General features: G+C 38.7%; 1 protein-coding gene across 2 annotated transcripts in view; it reads right to left on the reverse strand.

Annotated features, from left to right (window-relative positions):
• The window catches only part of E2F5 (E2F transcription factor 5), a gene marked incomplete at both ends in the record, with an annotated part of 28,775 nt that overhangs the window by 5,526 nt on the left and 2,745 nt on the right, over positions 1-20,504 (reverse strand). For both annotated transcript variants that reach the window (XM_080800155.1, XM_080800156.1), the window contains 3 exons: positions 1,247-1,293; positions 2,789-2,950; positions 3,920-4,029. In XM_080800155.1, the coding sequence (XP_080656281.1) occupies positions 1,247-1,293; positions 2,789-2,950; positions 3,920-4,029 (319 nt within the window). The remainder of the gene's footprint in view (positions 1-1,246; positions 1,294-2,788; positions 2,951-3,919; positions 4,030-20,504) is intronic.

The raw sequence follows: 20,504 nt of genomic DNA on the forward strand, positions 1-20,504 counted from the left end.
AGGGTAAATACTCAGTGTTTGCTCTGTTATTCTCATTAACAAATTCAGATCAAGTGAATTTTGCTTTCATTCAGTCTTGTATAAGGTCTGAAATTCTTGAAACCTTTAGCCTCAAATAACATTGTCTACTTGAGATTTTTAAATTACTTAAGTGACTAACGGTACTAGAGATTAGGTACCATACTGTGAAATCTTGAGCTAAAGTGAACTGACTTTTAAAGCTAAATTCTACAGCAGATTCTGTTGAGTTGAGGATTAAAAAATACTTTCCCCAAACTTTCTTAGAAAGCTTAGGACAGGGGTGCCTGGGTGGCCCAGTCAGCTAAGCATCTGCCTTTGGCTCAGGTCATGATCCCAGAGTGCTGGGACCAATCCCTGCATGGGGCTCCCTGCCTAGTGGGGAGCCTGCTTCTCCCTCTTGTCCTGCCCCTCCCCCACTCATGTCTGGTGCACTTCCTTCTCTCTCAAATAAATAAAATCTTAAAAAAACAAACAAACAAAAAAAAGCAAGCAAGCTCAGGACATATGGTGGCAGACTAAGCCGTAGGTCCACACATACTGTCAACATGGTCTTGGAAAGCCAGATAACACTTGGCAAGGTGCTTGGTAGATCTTTTTTATATGCATAATATACAAGACTGTCTGTTTAATAAGCCATGCATAACTAAATATAAATATGTATACAATATTTCATTTTACTTGGGTTATGATTATGGGAATACAGCCCACCTCCTGCTATAGTTATTAATATACTATATTGTCCTTTCGAGGGGAAAATAGGGAGCAGGGGATGGAACAGGGTTAGGAATAATTGTCCTGGTTATACAATGGATTCACCTAACTCTGCCTTCATGCTTTCTTTGAGTTCATTTGTGACCAGCACACTTGCTGCACACAGTTTCGTAAACAGTGACGAGAACCATGTTTTGTTCAAATTTGGTCACTGACACTACAAATCTGTGACTTTGAGACTTGTTTAGTCCCTCTCTCTGACTTAGCTGCCCCTCCGCCACACAGTCTACACCTACCAATGCAGTCAATGAAGTGAAAACTGAAAAGCAGTTATTGTCATGAGAACAGAGACAAAAGCAGCCTGTAACTACAGAGCACTGTAGAGTGACACAAAATGTCCACAGTTCCTGAAAATAATGACCTCAGGTGAGTGCCTGGGGAAAGCTGAATCACTCTACACTAAATACGTAGATCAGAGGAAGAATGTTAGAACAAACTGACTAATGGTACATACCATTAAAGCAATTACAGATGTCTTCATGAGTTACATAGGAAAATGTACTGTCATAAGAGTTAAGGAACAATATGTATACTATGGTCTAGGCATTTAAGTTAAGATAATAAATCTGCAGGCCAAAATAAAATGACCAAATGCATAAAGGTACTGCCACATATGCTAAGATTAAAAAAAAAAAAAAAAGTCTTCAGTCTGGAAAGGCAAAGACAAAGGTCCAAAGAGGAGTGCCCATCCTTTGCTCCGAGAAGAAATCACTTTTGATTTTCTGGGACATCTGAGGGCCTTTAAGAGAAAGATGAAAAACAGTGCATATTGATCATGGAGACAGATGGCTTCTGTAGGGAAAGGTATTGGTAGGGAAAAGGATGCCATTAGCAGTGGAGAGTGACCAAACTAAGAATCTCCCTGGGTCATGGTTTTGGGAATGGGAATGGCCAGAATCTTGGAATGCAGTGCAGCAAAGTCCAAGATCAACTAATTCAGTGGTTTTTGTATCTTGGGGCTCCATCAGGCACAGTTTGAAAACCCCATTGTTATCAAACTGTTAAGGAGCTTTGATTCGTAGAAAGGAAATAGCAAATGAGATCATGGACTTATTCAACAAATTACAAAACACATAAAAAATTAATTGTATAGGGGCACCTGGGTGGCTCAGTGGGTTAAGCCTCTGCCTTCGGCTCAGGTCATGATCTCGGGGTCCTGGGATCGAGCCCCACATCGGGCTCTCTGTTCAGCAGGGAGCCTGCTTCCCCTTTTGTCTCTGCCTGCCTCTCTGCCTACTTGTGATCTCTCTCTCTGTCAAATAAATAAAATAAAATCTTTAAAAAAAATTAATTGTATACGTTAGTCAAAAATTCCTGAGAGGTGGTAGAAGATAAATGCCACTAAAAGATTCCCTAAGAGTGGAGGCAAGTTTACAAATCAAGAGAATTATTGGTATTTGAGAGAACAGTGATTTTTAAGCAATACATGAAGTATATCACTAATTTTTCTCCCACATAATATGATAAACACATAAGCCTTGGTTCCCAACCTCAAGCAGGTACTATCTTTGAGTTAATATTAGGCAGAAAGTATCCTGGATTGATTGCAGGCCCATGATATTTTATTTTCAAGCCAAAATGAATTTTTCAAAACTTTGAGAGTTACTGAATTTTTGCTACTTCAGAACACTGAGCATAATTATTTAAATATACCTATGCATTTAACAATGACTTCTAATATTTAGAGACCCCCTATGCCCACTTTAGCTAGCATATTGCATCCTATCAATGGTAGACTGAAAGTGGATAAACTTTTTTTTCTCAATACAACAAATGAGTAATGTTAATAGATGTATTATGTACTTTAAGAGGTAAAAACTTTCCAAATATCAGTATAAATTACTAGAATTACATTGTAAAATTAAAATGCTATATTCACTTACAAAACTTTTGTTTTTAGTGTTTAAAACACTACAATAAAGTAACTGATCTTCAGACTGGATAATACATAAATACAAACTCTACACCCGTATGGGTAACTTATTTAAAAGGATATCTATTATTAATGGAGTCATCCATCACATTTTTGATGCTTTGCTGTAGCCACAACTTCTGCTGATCAAGTTCTCTTTCCTTCAGTTCCAGATCTTCAATTTCAGCCTTAAGATATCTTAATCTGTCTATGACTTCTTTAGTATTACAGCCAGCACCTACACCTCTTAAAAACATACAAGAATTAATAATGCCAGTATCAAGCCCAGGTTAACATCACTTAATTTTTATAGTAATAAACACTGACTTAATTAGTAATTTTCCAAGACAAAAAAATCTTTATAATCTCCTAAAAAAGCAAGCATTAAAATCCTTAGACAATCTAAACATCATACCTCTGAATATATTTGCTTAGAAAATTTATTGGCAAGTACAATCAAATTATAAAAATTCTCAATGCTTTTGCCACACAGAAAAATGAAAATTTTTATAAAGTCCAAAAAAAGTTCTCGATATGTTCTAGAATGGTGTTTGTCATCTGAAAGGCCAGGCTGGCAACTGGCATCAAAAGGATGTCAAAACTAAACAGTCCCACCTGGAAGTGTCATGACAGACTAAGATGCTGGTAAAATAAATCACGACCTTTTAATATTTTGGTGAGATTCTGGCTTTAAAACAAAACAAAACCAAAAACTAAGGCCAAAGAGGACAAATCTGCAGAACAGAAAATATTTTTTACATTCAAACATACAACCATACAGCAGCTAACAAATGACAATACGCATTTCAATCAACTACCATATATAAGGTACAAATTCTATACATAGGACATAGTTCATGTTCTTAAGGAGTTGATATTAGTTGAGCCGCTGAACACTTAGGCAGAGAGGGATTAATAATACAATGCAGTATGCACTGTGTGCCAAATGAGTAGCCTGAGGAAGAAAGTAAGATTTGAATGTTCAGAGTATAAATCAAACAGTGGACAGAGTAAGGGAGTGTGCCAACAGAGGAGTGCCATTTGCAGAGGCCCAGAGCTGGGTCCGGGGAAAGACAAGGGGCCTGGTGAGACTAGAGGGCCAAGAGAGAAGATTTAGGAGAGCTAAACAGTAGAAAGTTCAGATTTTCCAGAGTGTTAGGAAGAAAAACAAAGGTTTTAGAGTAGGGTACTGGTTTGTACCCAGTACAAACTTACTTCCATTGTATGCTATTTTTTGACTTTTTTTCAATCAAGTCAATTCCCTCCAAGACATTGGTGATATCGTAAATTCTTCTTTTTTGTCTCACAGCCAAAGTATCTGCAGCCTGTTTTTAAAAACGACAGGGGGGAAGAGGGGGAGACAAAGGACAATGAGATAAGGGACAATTCATATTTTAAAGCCAAAAAGGGTTGATTAATAAGTTCACAGCATGAGAGCCCAATCCCAAATTTGACCTGGTCAGTTGCTTGGGAACAATAGGTGGGTATGTTCAAAGCATCTCTCAAACATTGCAAATACCAAAGAAATTATTCCATTTAAAAGCTAGCAGATGTTAGAGTGGAGGAAAAAATATACGAAGGGTCATGACACAAAGCCCACAGAAATAAAAGAACCCAATTAAAGAATACTTCATGTCACGTTATGGACTAGTCCTGAGGGTGAGTACTAATTGTCTACCCATGTCACTTCCTATTTCGTTTCTCTGTTCATAGACAGTCTTGTCTAAAAACATTCTTAATTGTTTTTTGAAACTTTGAAAAATTCTATCTCAGCAACCTGTTAATAATTAAGTCTAGAGACTTGGCAGGGTGGGGGGAGGGGTTCTAAATTATACATACACTTGTAGTACCGAAATATGCTATCTGCATTTTTTAATCTCACAATGAAAAGGGAAGAGTGACTCATGCCATACCAACACAAAGTATAAAATCAACAATAAATCGAAAATCTATAGCACAAAGTTGTGCCAGCAAATATAATACAAAAGCTTGTAGTTTGACTCAACAAAAGTAAGGTCAACAAAAATATTTCATGCTACCATGCTATGAATAAGTGCAGGAATGCTATACTGTTTCTCTAATTGGTTACCACTCATATTTATGAGCTTTTCTCCAATGGCATAGACAGAACCTTAAAAAAGAGGTTATTCTACAGCTCTTTTTCAGGGTGAATTAGACAATTACCTATCTTGAATATGGAGTCATGTGGTAAGAGCCATGGTAGTAAAGAAAAAACACATTTATGTCCTTAACAAAATTCAGCACATTATCCAAATTAATGAACAGAATTTAGTTTCATGTAATTGGTTACCAGCTCTCCCAAGACATCACTACTTTCTTGATTCTTTAAAAACATAGGCCATATACACACACAATCTGGGACAGCATATTATTTGCAATCTGGACCTTCTTTCTACAGGAGCAAGTGTGACCAACTTCACAGGCATTTAATGTTGATTCTTTTTTTTTTTAATGTATATACAGAATTTATTTGAGGTGTGGCAAAATATATTGTTAATTGGAATACAGAGGTTCTGCTTTGTAGCAAATCCTGTGACTATTGATTTCGATACTGCTGAAATAAGTTATTCATGCATATAGTTTCTGTCTGATACAATTCACAGCCTAATTGATTAGTTTCCGATAAATTAGAAAAAAAGGAGGAAGGCAAACTCTGCTTTAAATAACCAAGAATCATTATAGCTTATAAAGATACTATTTGGCATGAGGGCTGATTCTGTCTTAGCCTTTCTTCCAGCATAAAAAAGTGGGACATCTGAGGGCTAAAGTCATGTTAGAAGGGGTGAACAGATGAGAGTTATTGTACATGATGTTGTACTTGTAGTGCCTAGTAGGGTAGACTCTCAAGACTTGTCGGTCACTTGGCCTTTTATTTTTTTGTTTGTTTGTTTGTTTAATGTGGATTCTATCAATCCATTTATTGTGCTACCAAAATACCAAGTTCCCACTGTCCGATGAATCATTCAGGCCTTCAGGAAGGGGATTCACGCCTCAATCAATGGACCAGGAAAATAAATAAGATGTGGCAGAAAGAATGAAGAACCAGAAACCAAGGCTCTGAGTCCCCATTTCTGACTAGTTCAGTTCCCTCTCTTCTAGAAAAACCAGAACATTAAAAGTAGGACTAGGCATGGTTTCATTGATCTCCTCTTCCCTTGTCCTTAGCAATTTCCTTCCTGTTTTACTGACCTTCATAAACTTGCTTGAGTTTGAGGCTGTTTTTCTAAAGAGCAATAATCTCCTGCCAAGTTAACTCTAAAAATCTGAAGCTGAGGATTCATCTCTCACTTCCCTCCGAAGAGGCCTTCTTGAGAAATGACCCAGAGCACTTCAATCCAGCTCTACGTTATCCGTATCTATGTACTCACACACAGAAGCCTTCAAAACCATAGCAACAGCTTGCCAGTTAGGGTATTAGGACTTTTTGTGTGAACCAGACTGCAAGAGCTCTCCAAGGTCATCAGCCAAAGAGCCATCAGGGCTCACTTTTAGATCAAAAATTTTTTAAGGTTTATCATCTAGTTAATAATTCATTACTGTTTAACATTACAAATTTTAGTCCTTTATTTCCAAAACTAAATGTTATTTCTTAAATACTTTTCTACTTAAGTATATAAACACATAGATGACCAGCATGTGCAGAACGTTTTCACTTAAAAAGCCTCCCCAGGTGTTTTATTTCAGCAGCCCCGTCATTCTTTGGACATTAGGTTCTGGAGTTCGCCACACAGGGATCCAATCCCAGCACCGCCACTTCCTATCTTCAGCTGGTCTCAGAATCATGAATCCTTATTTCCTTTTTTGTAAAATGCAATAGTAACATATCTGAATTGTGGGGATTAAACCAGATAATCTTAGCACAATTGTCTGCTACATAATGAACACGTCAATGCTGGAAAGTAACAGTCTCATCATCAAACACAGGTTGAAGCCCCGGATCGTGGATGAGATTTAGAGTTTGTGTATGTACAGACCTATCACATTTTATGTAGTGTTTCAAAAAGTTGTGTGAATTCTTAAAGTTTCATGAAGTAATTCAAGACCTCATACTCAACAGAATCATACACTGGCTCACCACCATCATCCTTCATTTGTTTAGCACCTATGATGTGCCAGGCTTGTCTGTGTCTTATGGATAGAGTAGTAATAGAACAAAGTCCCTGCCCTCAAAGAGGGGGAAGGAGTGCAAAGGCTCTAAAGTGGGAATATGCTTACCAGGATGGCCAGAACAGTGAGTGGGAGGGAGAACAGTGAGAAAAAGAAGGGGTGGGGGGGTGGGAAGGAGGGAGACAAGGCAGGAGGGAAGAAGGGGGAGTGAGAGACAGCTAAAGATGGTAACACTGGATAGCAAAGGGCCAGGTCACTGGGATGTTGCAGGCCATTGTAAAGTGAGTGTAAAACTGCTCTTATTCCCTGTGAAATGGAAAGCCACCAGAGGGCTTTAAGCACATGCCCTCCTTTAAAATGTTCTCTCTGGCTATTCTGGGTAGAAAAAAAGAGGCTAGGGAGAAAGCAATGGCAATAATCCATTCAAGAGACGGTAGTGCCTTGGAATGAAGGGGTGTCTTTGGAGGTTTGAGAAATGAGAAATGAGAAATGAAAAATTCAGGTTATACTCCAAAGGTATAGCAAGGAGTAGATCTAGACAGCAGAGTCAACTCCACAGTTGTTGACATGAGCAACTGGAGGTGAGGAAGACTGTGGAAGAACAGGTTTGAGGCACGAGAAATCAGGAACTTGGCTTTGGATAATTTGACCTCCAAGGGGAGAAGTTCAGAAGACCACTGGACATGAGAGTGTGTGGGTTAGCAGAGAAGTCCAAGCTAGAGATACAATTTCAGTAGTCACCAGTAAATAGACATTTTAGGTCACAGGATGGAACCCACTGGATTCCCCTAAGGAGGTAAGAATACAAAGAGAAGATGTCTAAGGGCAGACCCCAGGGTACACCAGTGTTAAAGATCTGGGAAGTAAGGGGCAACTTGCCACTGAAGTAAGAGAACTAGAAAGAGCAGAGTCTTGGAAACCAAGGGAAGAGTGTAAGAAAGAGTGACCAGGTCAGGTACTGCTATCAGGGTGAGTCAGATGAGCAGTGAGACCTGATCATGGATTCGACTTTGGCAAGTCACTGGTGACCTTGGTCAGAACTGTCTTGGCAGAGTAATGGAGTCAAAGCCTTAATGGAGAGATTCTAACACAACAAAGAGTAGAAGGAAAGCTACAGCAGACAACTTAAAGAGTTCTACTGCAAAGAGGAACAGAAGAATGGGGTAGTAGCTGTTGGGGGTTATGGGATCCCTCCAGGAAGTTTTTATTCCTCTTCCTTTCTCTTTTCTTTTAAAGATGGGAGCTAATTCAACACGTAAGTTATGCTGTTAAAAACCGCCCAGTAACTGTCCAGTAACGGAAGAGGGATAATTAACCATGTGGGAAAGAGAAGGGACCAGGGTAGATAGGCAAGAGAGAATGTGAATCAGATGAGCTGAGGATTAGCCTTAGATAAGAACACGGCATATTAATAACTGCATTCCAGCCGAGTGCCGGGTGGATGTAGGTATGATAATAGACAAAGGAGTGGGAGAGTTTAGACATTTCCTTCTGGTTGCTTTCTATGTTCTCAAAAGTGGAGGTTGGTGGCGGTGGGTAGTGAAGAGGGGAGGGTATGGTTAATGGTTTAGAAGAAAGAAGAAAGATGAAATATACATCTAGGAGAGTAAGAGTAAATACTGTAGAAGGAATGCTGACCCAATATTAGTCCTCTCGCAGTTAGTCATTGCGAATTTAAACTGAGACCCATGAGCATCAGTGTGCACCTTTCTCCAGCCCTGGAGAACAGCCTGGGTACTGATGAGGGGCAGGCCAGAGTGTAAAATGGGTACATCGTCACCCCATGTTGCCACATGGCTACTGAATAAACACACCTGTGCATGTATCAAATTTACTTTAAAAGGTTCCATTTGCTATTATAGATTTGACCTATAAAACACAAAGGAAACATCTATATGTACGAAACCAACTCAACCGGGGAGAAAATAAACAACCATCTGTAAGAAATGCATCTCGCCTCCAAACAGTAAACCCTTTTCTAAAAATATGTCACCAATTGCAAACAAAAGTAAAGTATGGGATGCTTTTTTAGAGGTGGGCAAGATAACTCGGGAGAACTGAGAGAGATTGCATGAAAGTGCTAAAAAAGGCTCTAAGAATTTCCCGGACCCACCCCTTCACTTTAACAAATGAGTCCTCTAAGACCCAGTGTCAACTCTGGGGGAGGGAGAGAGATTATGCGGTAGGTTTATTTGAGGTAAGATTAGTTGCAGCTCATTTGTTCAACAATGTTCTTCTGATGGAGCACGATGTTGCATTCAAATGCGCTCACAGACCGACAATGACTATGGGAAACATCCCGTCTTTCAGGTTCTCCATCTGCAAACCAGGTACTTGACTCTCTTCCAGGACCCTGACTGTTAACACATGTGTACTCAGTGTTTCAGCTACTGTGCTTCAGAAACCAACACTATAGTCAGTGGGGCCAGAATCCAAAAGTAGAAAAGGTGCCAGGGAAACACTATATCAAGTTGGTTAGTTATATACACACGTGCACACACATGCAGATGATAGGATGCTGACAATAAGGTGAAAACCCAAGTGATGCCCCCAGGGTGCCCATAAAATATCTTAAAAACTTTTTAAAGCCGAGTGAATTCATTTTCAACTGTGCCACGTAGTGTTTTCTGTTGATCTCCCTTATGATAAGGTTTGGACTGATTATTAGCTAATTTCAAATACAGTTAAAGGTAATTAACTTACAGAAAGTCTGATTTCAAATCACAGCTAAGAAGAATCATTTATAAGCCAGTAACAGAACAACTATGTAATAGGATCTTCCAAAGAGTATTATCTAATTTAATGCTCACACCATTTTGTTAAGTAGGTACCATTCTCCTCATTTTATAGGATACAGACTCATAAAGCTAATGGATAATCAAATGGAATTTGACAGTAATGATATATTCATGAAATAAGTTTGTGGCAAAACATTTTCAAATGGGCTCTATAATTTCAAGATTTTAAATAAGTGTGGTATGCTGTCAAAATTCCCAAGCTAACAAAATTGCACTTAATAAGAAATTTAAGCACCACTAGAACTTATAGCAAAAGAATTGTATACATGTCTAATGCTGTGGGTAACACCTTGTGTTAGAGAGTGGGGTATAAAAGTGGGAACAGTCCCATACTGTAGAGATAAATTGTTATAAGAGGTTGAAAAAAAGAAAGATTACTTAAGGTGGAGGCAAAAAAGAAAGTTCCTGCAAGAAGCTGCCATGTGCTTTTGATGGGGCTGCAGGAGACATTAAATCAATAAGGAAATTAAATACCAAAAATAAAGAAGTAACCTTATGGATACAAAGGCCTCCCTCAAGAAGCAGCACTAAGCACACAGTGTTTTAATTCCTAGTCGGTATACAGCCCCAAAGAAATTCCTCTTAAAAAATCTCCAGTGCTTTTGCTACCCCAAACTGCCATTTGTAAATATGATATTGATATATATGTACCAACATTTTTGAAATGCATAAGTTTTAAATTTGTTCTAATTTTTAACTTGTTTTTATTGCAGGATAGTTGACATACAATAACTTACTAGTTTCTGGTGTACAACTTAGCGATTCAACATTTATATATGTTGTGATTACCATGTTAAACCTAGCTACTGTCACCACACAAAGTTGTTACATATTAACTATATTCCCCAGTTATACTCTGTATTCCCACGTCTTATTTTATAACTAGAGGCTTGAGCCTTTTAAATCCTGAGTAAGGTTTTATTTTTTATTTATTTTTTAAAAGATTTTATTTATTTATTTGAGAGTAAGAAAGAGAGCATGAGCAGGTGGGAGGGGCAGAAGGAGAGGGAGAAGCAGGCTTCCCACCAAGCAGGGAGCCCGATGAAGAACTCAATCCCAGGACCCTGGGATCATGACCTGAGCCGAAGGCAGACTGAGCCACCCAGGCCCCATCCCCCCACCCCCCCCACCCCCGCATAAGCTTTTATAAAGAAACTTGTTTCATTGTTTTACTCAAGTCTCCAAAGATTATTCAAAAGAAAAAAGAAGATATTTGATGAAGTATCTGTTTAAGTAGGAAAAGCCCACTGAAACACTGAAATCTATAAATTACAAACTCTAGATTGCTTGTTCAAGTCTTCAACTGCTTTGGAAATTCTCTTCTCATAAGTACTAACTTTTTAAAACAAGAGCAAAATCATGTGTCTCTATCTGCTCTTCTACCACTTGGGTTTGCCTCTGCATATTTTATGCCATCCGGCGGGTGACAGGCACACAAGCGAGAGGCGTGGTCTCTGGGATGGGCCTGACTTACTAACTCTGTGACCCAGGGCAAGTTATTTAGCCTCTCTGTGCCTCAATTTCCTGATCTGTATGACTGTTAAGATGTTGTTATCGTGAGGATTAAATGAGTAGATCTGAAACACTTAGAAGAGTGCCTGGCACATGGTAGACATCACAGTTGTGGTAGCTATTATCACCATTATTGATCCAATTTCTCCCCTAAAGTAATAAGAAAATTTTGTTCTTGGAAGGTATATCATGGAACAAAATAGAACACCCCTACCTATCTCACTGAGTCATTAACTTTAACACTTTGGAAGACAGTCAAGCTCAATGAAGTAGGAAAAAAGGCCTCTGATGAGCAAAAATAGATTTTTTTAAAAAGGTGTATTTAACTACTCAAAACATTCGCTTCATTTGGATCCTACTTACTTCTTCTCTTATAGGATTCCTAACAGGTGGGCTATTTAATTTCAATGTCTACGGGAGAACTGAAGTGCCATCTGGGACAGTAGGGAGGCACCTCAGAGCAGTCAAAGGACAAGAAACTACATAAAGGACAAAAACTCACAAGCAGACAAAGCTGAGGCCACTGGACAAGACAGCAGTCCAACAGAGAAAAGCCTTGAGGCAGGGCGCCTGCGTGGTTCAGTCAGTTAAGGATCTGCCCTTGACTAGGTTCTTGAACCCTGGGTCCTGGGAAGGAGCCCCATGTAGGGCTCCCCGCTCAGCAAGGAGCCTGCTTCTCCCTCTCCCTCTGCTCCCACCCACCCCCACTCTTGCTTGTGCACATGCACTCTCTCAAATAAATAAATAAAATCTTTTTAAAAAGATAGCTTGAGGTTATCATCTCCAAAAAATACAAAAAAATAATATTCATCATGACTATCTTCAGTGACCAAAAAAGTGAAGCCCTCACAGTGTTTTCACTATAAGAAGACATAGACTTGTGCAATGCATTCCGAAAATTTTTCAAACAAAAGTCATGAAATTTCTTTTAATAAGAAACAATGGTATTGGGGTGCCTGCCTGGTTCAGTCAGTGGAGCATGCGACTCCTGATCCCGGCCTGAGTTTAAACCCCACGCTGGGTGTAGAGATCACTTAAAAATTTAAAATCTTAGAGGCGTCTGGGTGGCTCAGTCAGTTAAGCATCTGCCTTCAGCTCAGGTCATGATCCCACCATTCCGGGATCAAGTCCTGCAGTGGGCTCCTGGCTCAGCAGGGAGTCTACTCCTGCCTCTCCCTCTCCCTCTGTGGGCTTATGTGCTCTCTCTCTCTCTCTCAAATAAATACATAAATCTAAAAAAAAAAATTTAATCTTTAAAAAAATGTAATGACTTATAACAACAAATATTTTTTTAAAAAGAATGTTATTAATGGATATAAATTCTCAGTTAATCAGAAAACTCAGCTATGGACGAACTCTCATTACATAAGGAATCAACAATGGTTTTCAGGACACTAGAATTTGTCATATTCAAGAATATTCAAGTCAGATGTGGACTTCTAAATAAATCTAAAAAAAATCTCAAGGGATTATAGTGAACGTCAAATCTGACTGAGTTACATACAACTTTCATGTTAGCTTCCTTCATAACTGTGACCAACAGCCTATTCGGAAAACTGATTAAAATCCTTCAAACTTACCAAGGCATCTCTTTCTCAAACACATACACACACACACACACACACACACACACACACTCATGCACATGTATATACAACAAAATGTCATAAATTTCCTTCACAGGGTACTTCTAAATGTTGACACTATAGAATAAATATAAATGAAAAATTAGTTGACTATCCCCAATAATTAAAACTGATATAAGCATGAAGAACAAAAATTAAAATATGGACAAAAAATGAAATTACACCAAAAAATTGTTAACATTCTTGAAAAAGTTTTCAAACTTTTAATGAGTTTTGGAAGGAATAATCAAATGAATGCAAAAAAAACAATGAAAAAATATATCCACACAAAGACTTGTACCTAGTCATGACAGCCCAAAATTGGAAGTAGCAGGTGAATGGATAAGCAAAGTGCAGTATATCCATAAAACAAGATACCATGTGGGGAGAGAAAGGAATGAACTACTGTTATACACAACAACACAGGTAAATCTCAAAACATCATGCTGAGTGAGAGAAACTAAACAGAGCACATACTGTGAGTTTACTGACATGAAAAGACCTATAGAGACCATTTTAATTCAAGAGAGCAGATTAATCGTTAGTGGGGCTGGGGGTGAGGCTAGGGACTGCCTGGGAGGAGGCACAGAGAACTAAAACAGGGGCGATGATTTTCATCTGGCTGTGGTGGTTACAGGTAGAAGCATTTGTCAAAACCATTGAACTGTGCCCTTAGAATGTGAGCTTGTTAGTATATATATATATATATATATATATATATATATATACACATATATAAAAATATATATTTTTATATATGAATTATATATATACATATATAAAATATATATATATAAAATAGTTATGCATTACCATTCAAATTCACAAAATATGAAAACTTCTAAATATGCACTATTCTTCTTTATCTATCTAATCTATTATTTATCTAATAAGCACCTCTCTCTCTATGATTTGTCTAACAAACACCGGTATAGCATGTACCAAGCACTGTTTAAATGTGTTATTTTATTTTATTTTATTTTAAGATTGTATTCATTTACTTGAGAGAGGGAGAGAGAGCGCGCACAAGCAGGAGTTAAAGGCAGAGGGAAGAGGAGAAGCAGACCCTCCCACTGAGCAGAGAACCCCGTACAGGGCTTGAGCCCAGGACCCTACGATCATGACCTGAGCCAAAGGCAGCTGCTCAATTGACTGAGCGACTCAGGCACCCCTGTTTAAATGCTTTAAACTCACTTTAGCAACTCCTATAATAATTATATAATGTAGGTATTATTGTTTGCACTTTTCCAAGAGGACACTGAGCCTTGGTAAGTTGCTCAAGTCCACTGAACATGGTAAAGTCAGGAGATAACCCCAGGCTGCATGTTTTTAACCACTATACTATGCTACTTTTGATGTGGTAAGGTGGCTGGTCTTGACTGCATGCTGCTAGTGGGATATAAATTACTATCTTTTTGTAAAGCAATTTGGCAATGTTCATCAAAGGCCTTAAAAATGTTTATTATCCCTTGATCTAGCAATTCTTTAGTGCAGATTATCCTAAGCAGAAATAATTCAAAATGTCTAAATGCCAAAAAATGTTTTCTGGACCTGTTGCTAAATCCAATGGATACCACCAAGTCTGGAATCTTCTGCAATTCGAGACATTAATTGGTGGGGCAGGGGTGGTTATTCCACTACTACAGGATCTTAGATGAGAAAATAGTTAAACTGAGACCAGAGGGTTTAGAGAAGTGGCCAAATGACTGTGTATTTGTGTAGAAATGTGCTCCAGCAGAGGGAAAAGCCTGTGTGTCTGATAGCCTGAAGACAGAGAAGAGGGGGCATGTGAACATGCCAGGAGTGGGCCTGGACCTCGTCAGAGGAAGGAGGGCCAGAGGAAGTAAGGTCTTGTAGGTGTTTGGATGTTGGTCTAAGTAGAGGAGCAACACGACCTTAAATTCTACAACTCTTCCATATATCAATGTCATCTGCCTTACTGAGTCCATTAGTGCCCCGTTCAGCTCCCGCCTATTCCCTACTTCGGTGGCTCTCACATCACCAATTCCCACAGATCAGTAGGTGGTTCCAAACCCAACTTACAGCATAAGAAGTGTGCAACTGCCCATGTCCCTGACTTTCCTCTATAACCCTAAGCTGCAATTGACTAAAGGAAGGGGCTGAGGCACACAATGGTTAACTCACATTTGTTGAATGAGATGGGAAAAAACCTAGAAACGACTTATATACCTGTCTATGAGAAAGGTTGATTCTGACCAATGGGATGGATGTAACTTGTGAGGCCATCACAAATTATGTTTACAATTTGGAAAGATAAAAGTTTGATCTCAGCTATAAAAAGGTGGAACAAATTGAAGACATATTGAAAATGAAAGATAGTGGTTCTCTTTGGTAGATGGCATACTGGGTAGTTTTTATTCTAAAATATATTAATCTATTTCCAAGCTTTCTACTATTTGTATGTTACCTCAATAATTATACTTCAAATTTTAAAGTCAATCAGAAAAAAATCCTCCCTTCCACAAACATATTAAGTTTAATGTATAAAGAAAGAATAATTGGGAAAATCCAGTTTTAACTGGCAAAATCTTAAAAAACAATGCATTTATAAAAAATATTTACTATTGGGGCACTTAGGTGGCTCAGTCATTAAGCAAGTGCCTTTGGCTCAGTTCATGATCCCAGGGTCCTAGGACTGAGCCCCACATCCGGCTCCCCGCTCAGTGAGAAGCCTGCTTCTCCCTCTCCCGCTCCCCATGCTTGTGTTCCTTCTCTCCCTGTGTCGCTCTCTGTCAAATAAATAAATAAAATTTTAAAAAAGAAAAAATTATTTACTGTCTTAGGGACACCCGGATGGCTCAGTCGTTTTAAGTGTCTGCCTTCAGCTCAGGTCATAATCCCAGGGTCCTGGGATTGAGTCCCGCATCAGGCTCCTTCAGTGGGAAGCCTGCTTCTCCCGATGCCTGTTCTGCCTGCTGCTCTCCCTACTTATGCTCTCTCTCTCTGACAAATAAATAAATAAAATCTTTAGAAAATATATTTACTACATTAAATAAACGGCATAATACAATTCACACAGCCAAATATATGCCTGATCCGTATCAACAGACAACCCTATTCAATCATTTCATTCCTTCATTCAGCTTGACTTTTATAATTCATGCTTGGGTTGTGATATTATTCTCCAAAACACCAATTTATACCATTCACTACTTTTTTTTTAAAGATTTTATTTATTTATTTGACAGATCACAAGTAGGCAGAGAGGCAGGCAGAGAGAGAGGAGGAAGCAGGCTCCCTGCAGAGCAGAGAGCCCGATGTGGGGCTCGATCCCAAGACCCCGGGATCATGACCTGAGCCGAAGGCAGAGGCTTTAACCCACTGAGCCACCCAGGTGCCCCTACCATTTACTACTCTTAATATTAAAGTAGACTTTATCTGAAAAATATTACTTTCATTCCAAATTTCTTTTCTCTTTCTTTTTGCCTGGTAGACCATAAACTTTTTGAGACTTTTATTGGCAAGTTTCTTGTTAGCAACAGATGCCTGAATTCTTTTTCATCTAAACAACTTTATTAAAGGGGCACCTGGGTGGCTCAGTCGGTTAAGTATCTGACCCTGATTTCTGCTCAGGTCACGGTCTCAGGGTCTTAAGATCAAGCCCCGCATCAGGCCCCATGCTGGGCATGGAGCCTGCTTGGGATTCTCTCTCTCCTCTCCCTCTGCCCTTCCCCTCCACCCACTGTCACGTTCTCTCAAAAAAAAAAAAAAAAAAAAAGTAATAGTAAAAATAAACTTTATTAAAAAGAAAAAGGAATTGAATACATTCACATGTATTACATACACTCTGTATGTAATACAGAAAAGTTTCCAATTATCACTCATTTGATGTATTTTGTGTGTCATGCTTTCATGATGTTACCTTTTGTTCTTTTTCATGGACTTAAGCTGTGCTATTCCCCCTCCTTAAAATGAGATAACAGTTCAAAGTGTTTCTGGCCTGCTAATAGTTACCATTAAACTTTAAATAACATAGTTATATGCTTGGCATGGTGGTTCAAGGCATCACTGCTGGTATCAGGCTACCTGGACTTGTAGGTCACTCACTGTGGATATTTTTTAAAAATAAGCTCTACACCAGATGTGGGTCTGGAACTCAGAACCCTGAGATCAAGAGTCATGTGCTCCACCGACAGAGCGAACCCGATGACCCAAAGTTGTTTCTTTTTTTTTTTTAAAGGAAGCTTTATGCCCAACATGGGGCTGGGATATTGACTGTCACGTCACCTCCTTTCACCTCACTTTTCTATTAGCAAAATGTATATAATCTCTTTTTTATACTTTTGTTCTAAGGATTAAATGAGTTCACACAAGTCAACATCAGCAATAGTGCCAGTCATTTGGTACTAGCTAATAATAATAATTTTTATTAGTATTGTAGAGCTTTAGTCTCCTGAGAATGTTTTTCCACTTAGCCAAGCATCTTGTATTAATGTTGAATAATGAGATGCCGGAATAGATGTGTCCAGATCACCTTTCTATGTGCATATGAATCATTTATTTTTTTTAGAGCAGTTTTAGGTTCACAGCAAAACTGAGCAGGAAGTCCAGAGTTCCCCTACACCCCTGCTCCCCCATGTGTAGAGCTGCCCCCTCTATCAGCATCCCTCACCAGAGTGGGACATTGGTTTAAACTGATGAGCCTACACTGACGTGTCATTATCACTGTTGGTCCATAGTTCATATGAGGGTGCATTCTTGGTGTTGTGCGTTCTATGGGTGTTGACAAATGTGTAATGACATGTGTCCACCATTACAGTGCCATACACAATACTTTCACTAAGAATTCTCTGTGTTCTGCCCTCTCACTTCTGGCAACCACTGAGCTTTTAGTGTCCGCACAGTCTTGCCTTTTCCAGGATGCCATATACTCAGAACGATACAGTAGGTCGCCTTTTCATATCAGCTTCTTGCACTCAGTAACATACATTTAAAGTTCTTCCATGTCTTTTCAGGGCTTGTTGCTTTTTTTTTTAAAAGCACTGAATAGTACTCCATTCTCTGAATGGGCCAGTTTATTTATCCATTTACCTACCAAAGGACGTCTTGGGTGTTCCAAGTTTTGGCAATTACAAATAAAGCTGCTATACACATTCATGTGAGCGTAGACCTAAGTTCCCAGCTCATTTGGGTAAATACCAAGCAGTGTGACTGCTGAATCTTACGGTAAAAATATGTTCAGTTTTCTAAAAACTGCCAGTCTTCCAATGTGGCTATACCATTGTACATTCCCACCAGGGATGAATGAGAGTTCCTGTTGTTCCACATTCCCGCCAGCATTCGGTATTGCTAGTGTTCTGTGTTACTTTGCCATTCTAATAGGTATGTCATAGTATCTCAGGTTGCTGTTTTATATGTTTCTTTAATTTTAGTAAAATACACATGACATAAAATTAATTATCTGAACCATTTTTTTTTTTTAAAGAAAGATCTGGGCTAAATTTTTTTTTTTAAGATTTTATTTATTTATTTGACAGACAGAGATCACAAGTAGGCAGCGAGGCAGGCAGAGAGAGAGGAGGAAGCAGGCTCCCTGCTGAGCAGAGAGCCTGATGTGGGGCTTGATCCTAGGACCCCGGGATCATGACCTGAGCCGAAAGCAGAGGCTTTAACCCACTGAGCCACCCAGGTGCCCCTGAACCATTTTTAAGTGTGCAACTCAGTACATTCACACTGACATGCAACCCTCCTCATCTGGCAAATTCTATACCCATTCTATTAGTTTTCTGGGACTGCCGTAACAAAAGACCAAGACTGGGTGGCTTAAACAACAGAAATTTATTTTCTTACAGTTTTGGAGGCTAGAAGTCCAAGATCAAGGTGTTGGCAAGTGTGGTTTCTTGAGAAGCCTCTCCCCTTGGCTGGCAGATGGTCCCCTTTTCGTTGTGTCCTCACATGGGTTTTTCTCTGGGGGGATGCATCCTTGCATCTGTGTGTCTAAATTTCCCTTTTTCTAGGGACACCAGTCTGATTGGATTAGTGCCTATCCCAATGACTTCATTTTAACTACAGCATCTCTTTAAAGGCCCTATCTCCAAATACAGTCATGTTCTGACGTACGGAGGTTTAGGGCTTCAACATACAGATTTTGAGAGGACACAGTGCAGCCCTAACATGTTGAACTATGAAACAACAACTTTCCATTCTCCCCTTCCCCCTAGCCCCAGGCAATCACTCTTCTATCTTGTCTCTATGAATGTGACTACTCTAGTTACTTCATGTAAGTGGAATCATATAGTATTTATCTTTTTGTAACTAGCATGTCTTCAAGGCTCATCTATGTTGTAGCATGTGTGAGAATTTCCTTCCTTTTTAAGGCTGCATAGTCTTCCATTGTAGGTACAGATCACATTTTGTTTACTTATTCATCTGTTGATAGACACTTGTATTGCTTCTATCTTTTAGCTCTTATAAATAATGCTATGAATATGGGGTATACAATTATCTGTTTAAGACCTTGTTTCTAAATCTTTGGGGTACACACTCAAAAGTGAAATTGTCCTGAGAATTTTTAAGCCCTAAATTGTCCTGAGAATTTTTATGCCCTAAAGTTCTGCCTGTCCTACTCATATATTTTTTCTTAGGCTAATCCAATCTTTATCCTGTGACACCAAATCTTTGCTTTATGTCACAAAGGCCTTAGATTAATTACTTCTTCCAAGGCATGTATTAACTAGCTAATCATAAATGGGTATGAGTCAGGGACCTGTGAGATAAGGAACATCAAAAATACTTTATCATTTTAACCTAGGTATCGTGCAGGCAATTTGTAACATAAACAATTATAATACAATCTTAATCATGCTTTAAAATTCAGGGTGGCATCAAAATGACAAATAAAATATAGAAACTCAGTTAGAAATTATATTTAATAGGAATTTCCAAAACAATGTACAGATAGTCATGACTATCTTAACAGTTTCTTAAATTCTTACTTCTGGAAAAGTAGAACCCTAGTTTAATTTGTGAAATAATGTGGAATTTGCCATCAATATCCTCATTTTTAAAGGAGGAGTTCAGAGCACCTGGGTGGCTCAGTAGGTTGGACTTCTGACTCTTGATTTCAGCTCAGGTCATGATCTCAGGGTCGTGAGACTGAGCCCCAAATTGGGCTCTATGCTTAGCATGGAGTCTGCTTGCGACTCTCTCTCTCCCTCTCCCTCTGCCCCTTCCTCTGCTGCGTGCATGTGTGTGCTCTCTCTTTCTCTCTCTCTCAAATAAATAAATAAATAAAATCTTTAAAAAAAAAAATAAAGAGCTCAATACCTCTCTCTTCTGCCATGGGTAGAGGAATAAAAATAATCATGTGTTTCTCTTTAGAAGAAACATTCCATGTTCTTATACAGATGAAAAACTTAAATGAGAAGTTTTGGTTTTTCTAAGGAATACTAAAAGGCAGTATAGCATACACAATAGAAAAATGGTCTACTTTCAAATCACTTTCTACTGCGTGACACTGGGCAAGTTACTGAATGTATCAATTTTCTCATCTGTGAAATAGGGATGTTAGGGCCAAATTTCCAAGTTGTTGAGATGATAAAATTAGTTAACATATGTAAAAAGTCTGGAACAAACTCTCAATAAATGCTAGTTATTAGCAGCATAAATTGAGAGGAGTGAGGGATAATGTGTTATCTCATTGGAATAAAAAGATGTAACTACTGCACCCCATTTTTGTAAATAAGACCCTATAGTGTGGGAATTGGAGGGAAAGAT

This window comes from Martes martes (genome assembly GCF_963455335.1).
Source record: "Martes martes genome assembly, chromosome: 4".
NCBI lineage: Eukaryota > Metazoa > Chordata > Mammalia > Carnivora > Mustelidae > Martes > Martes martes.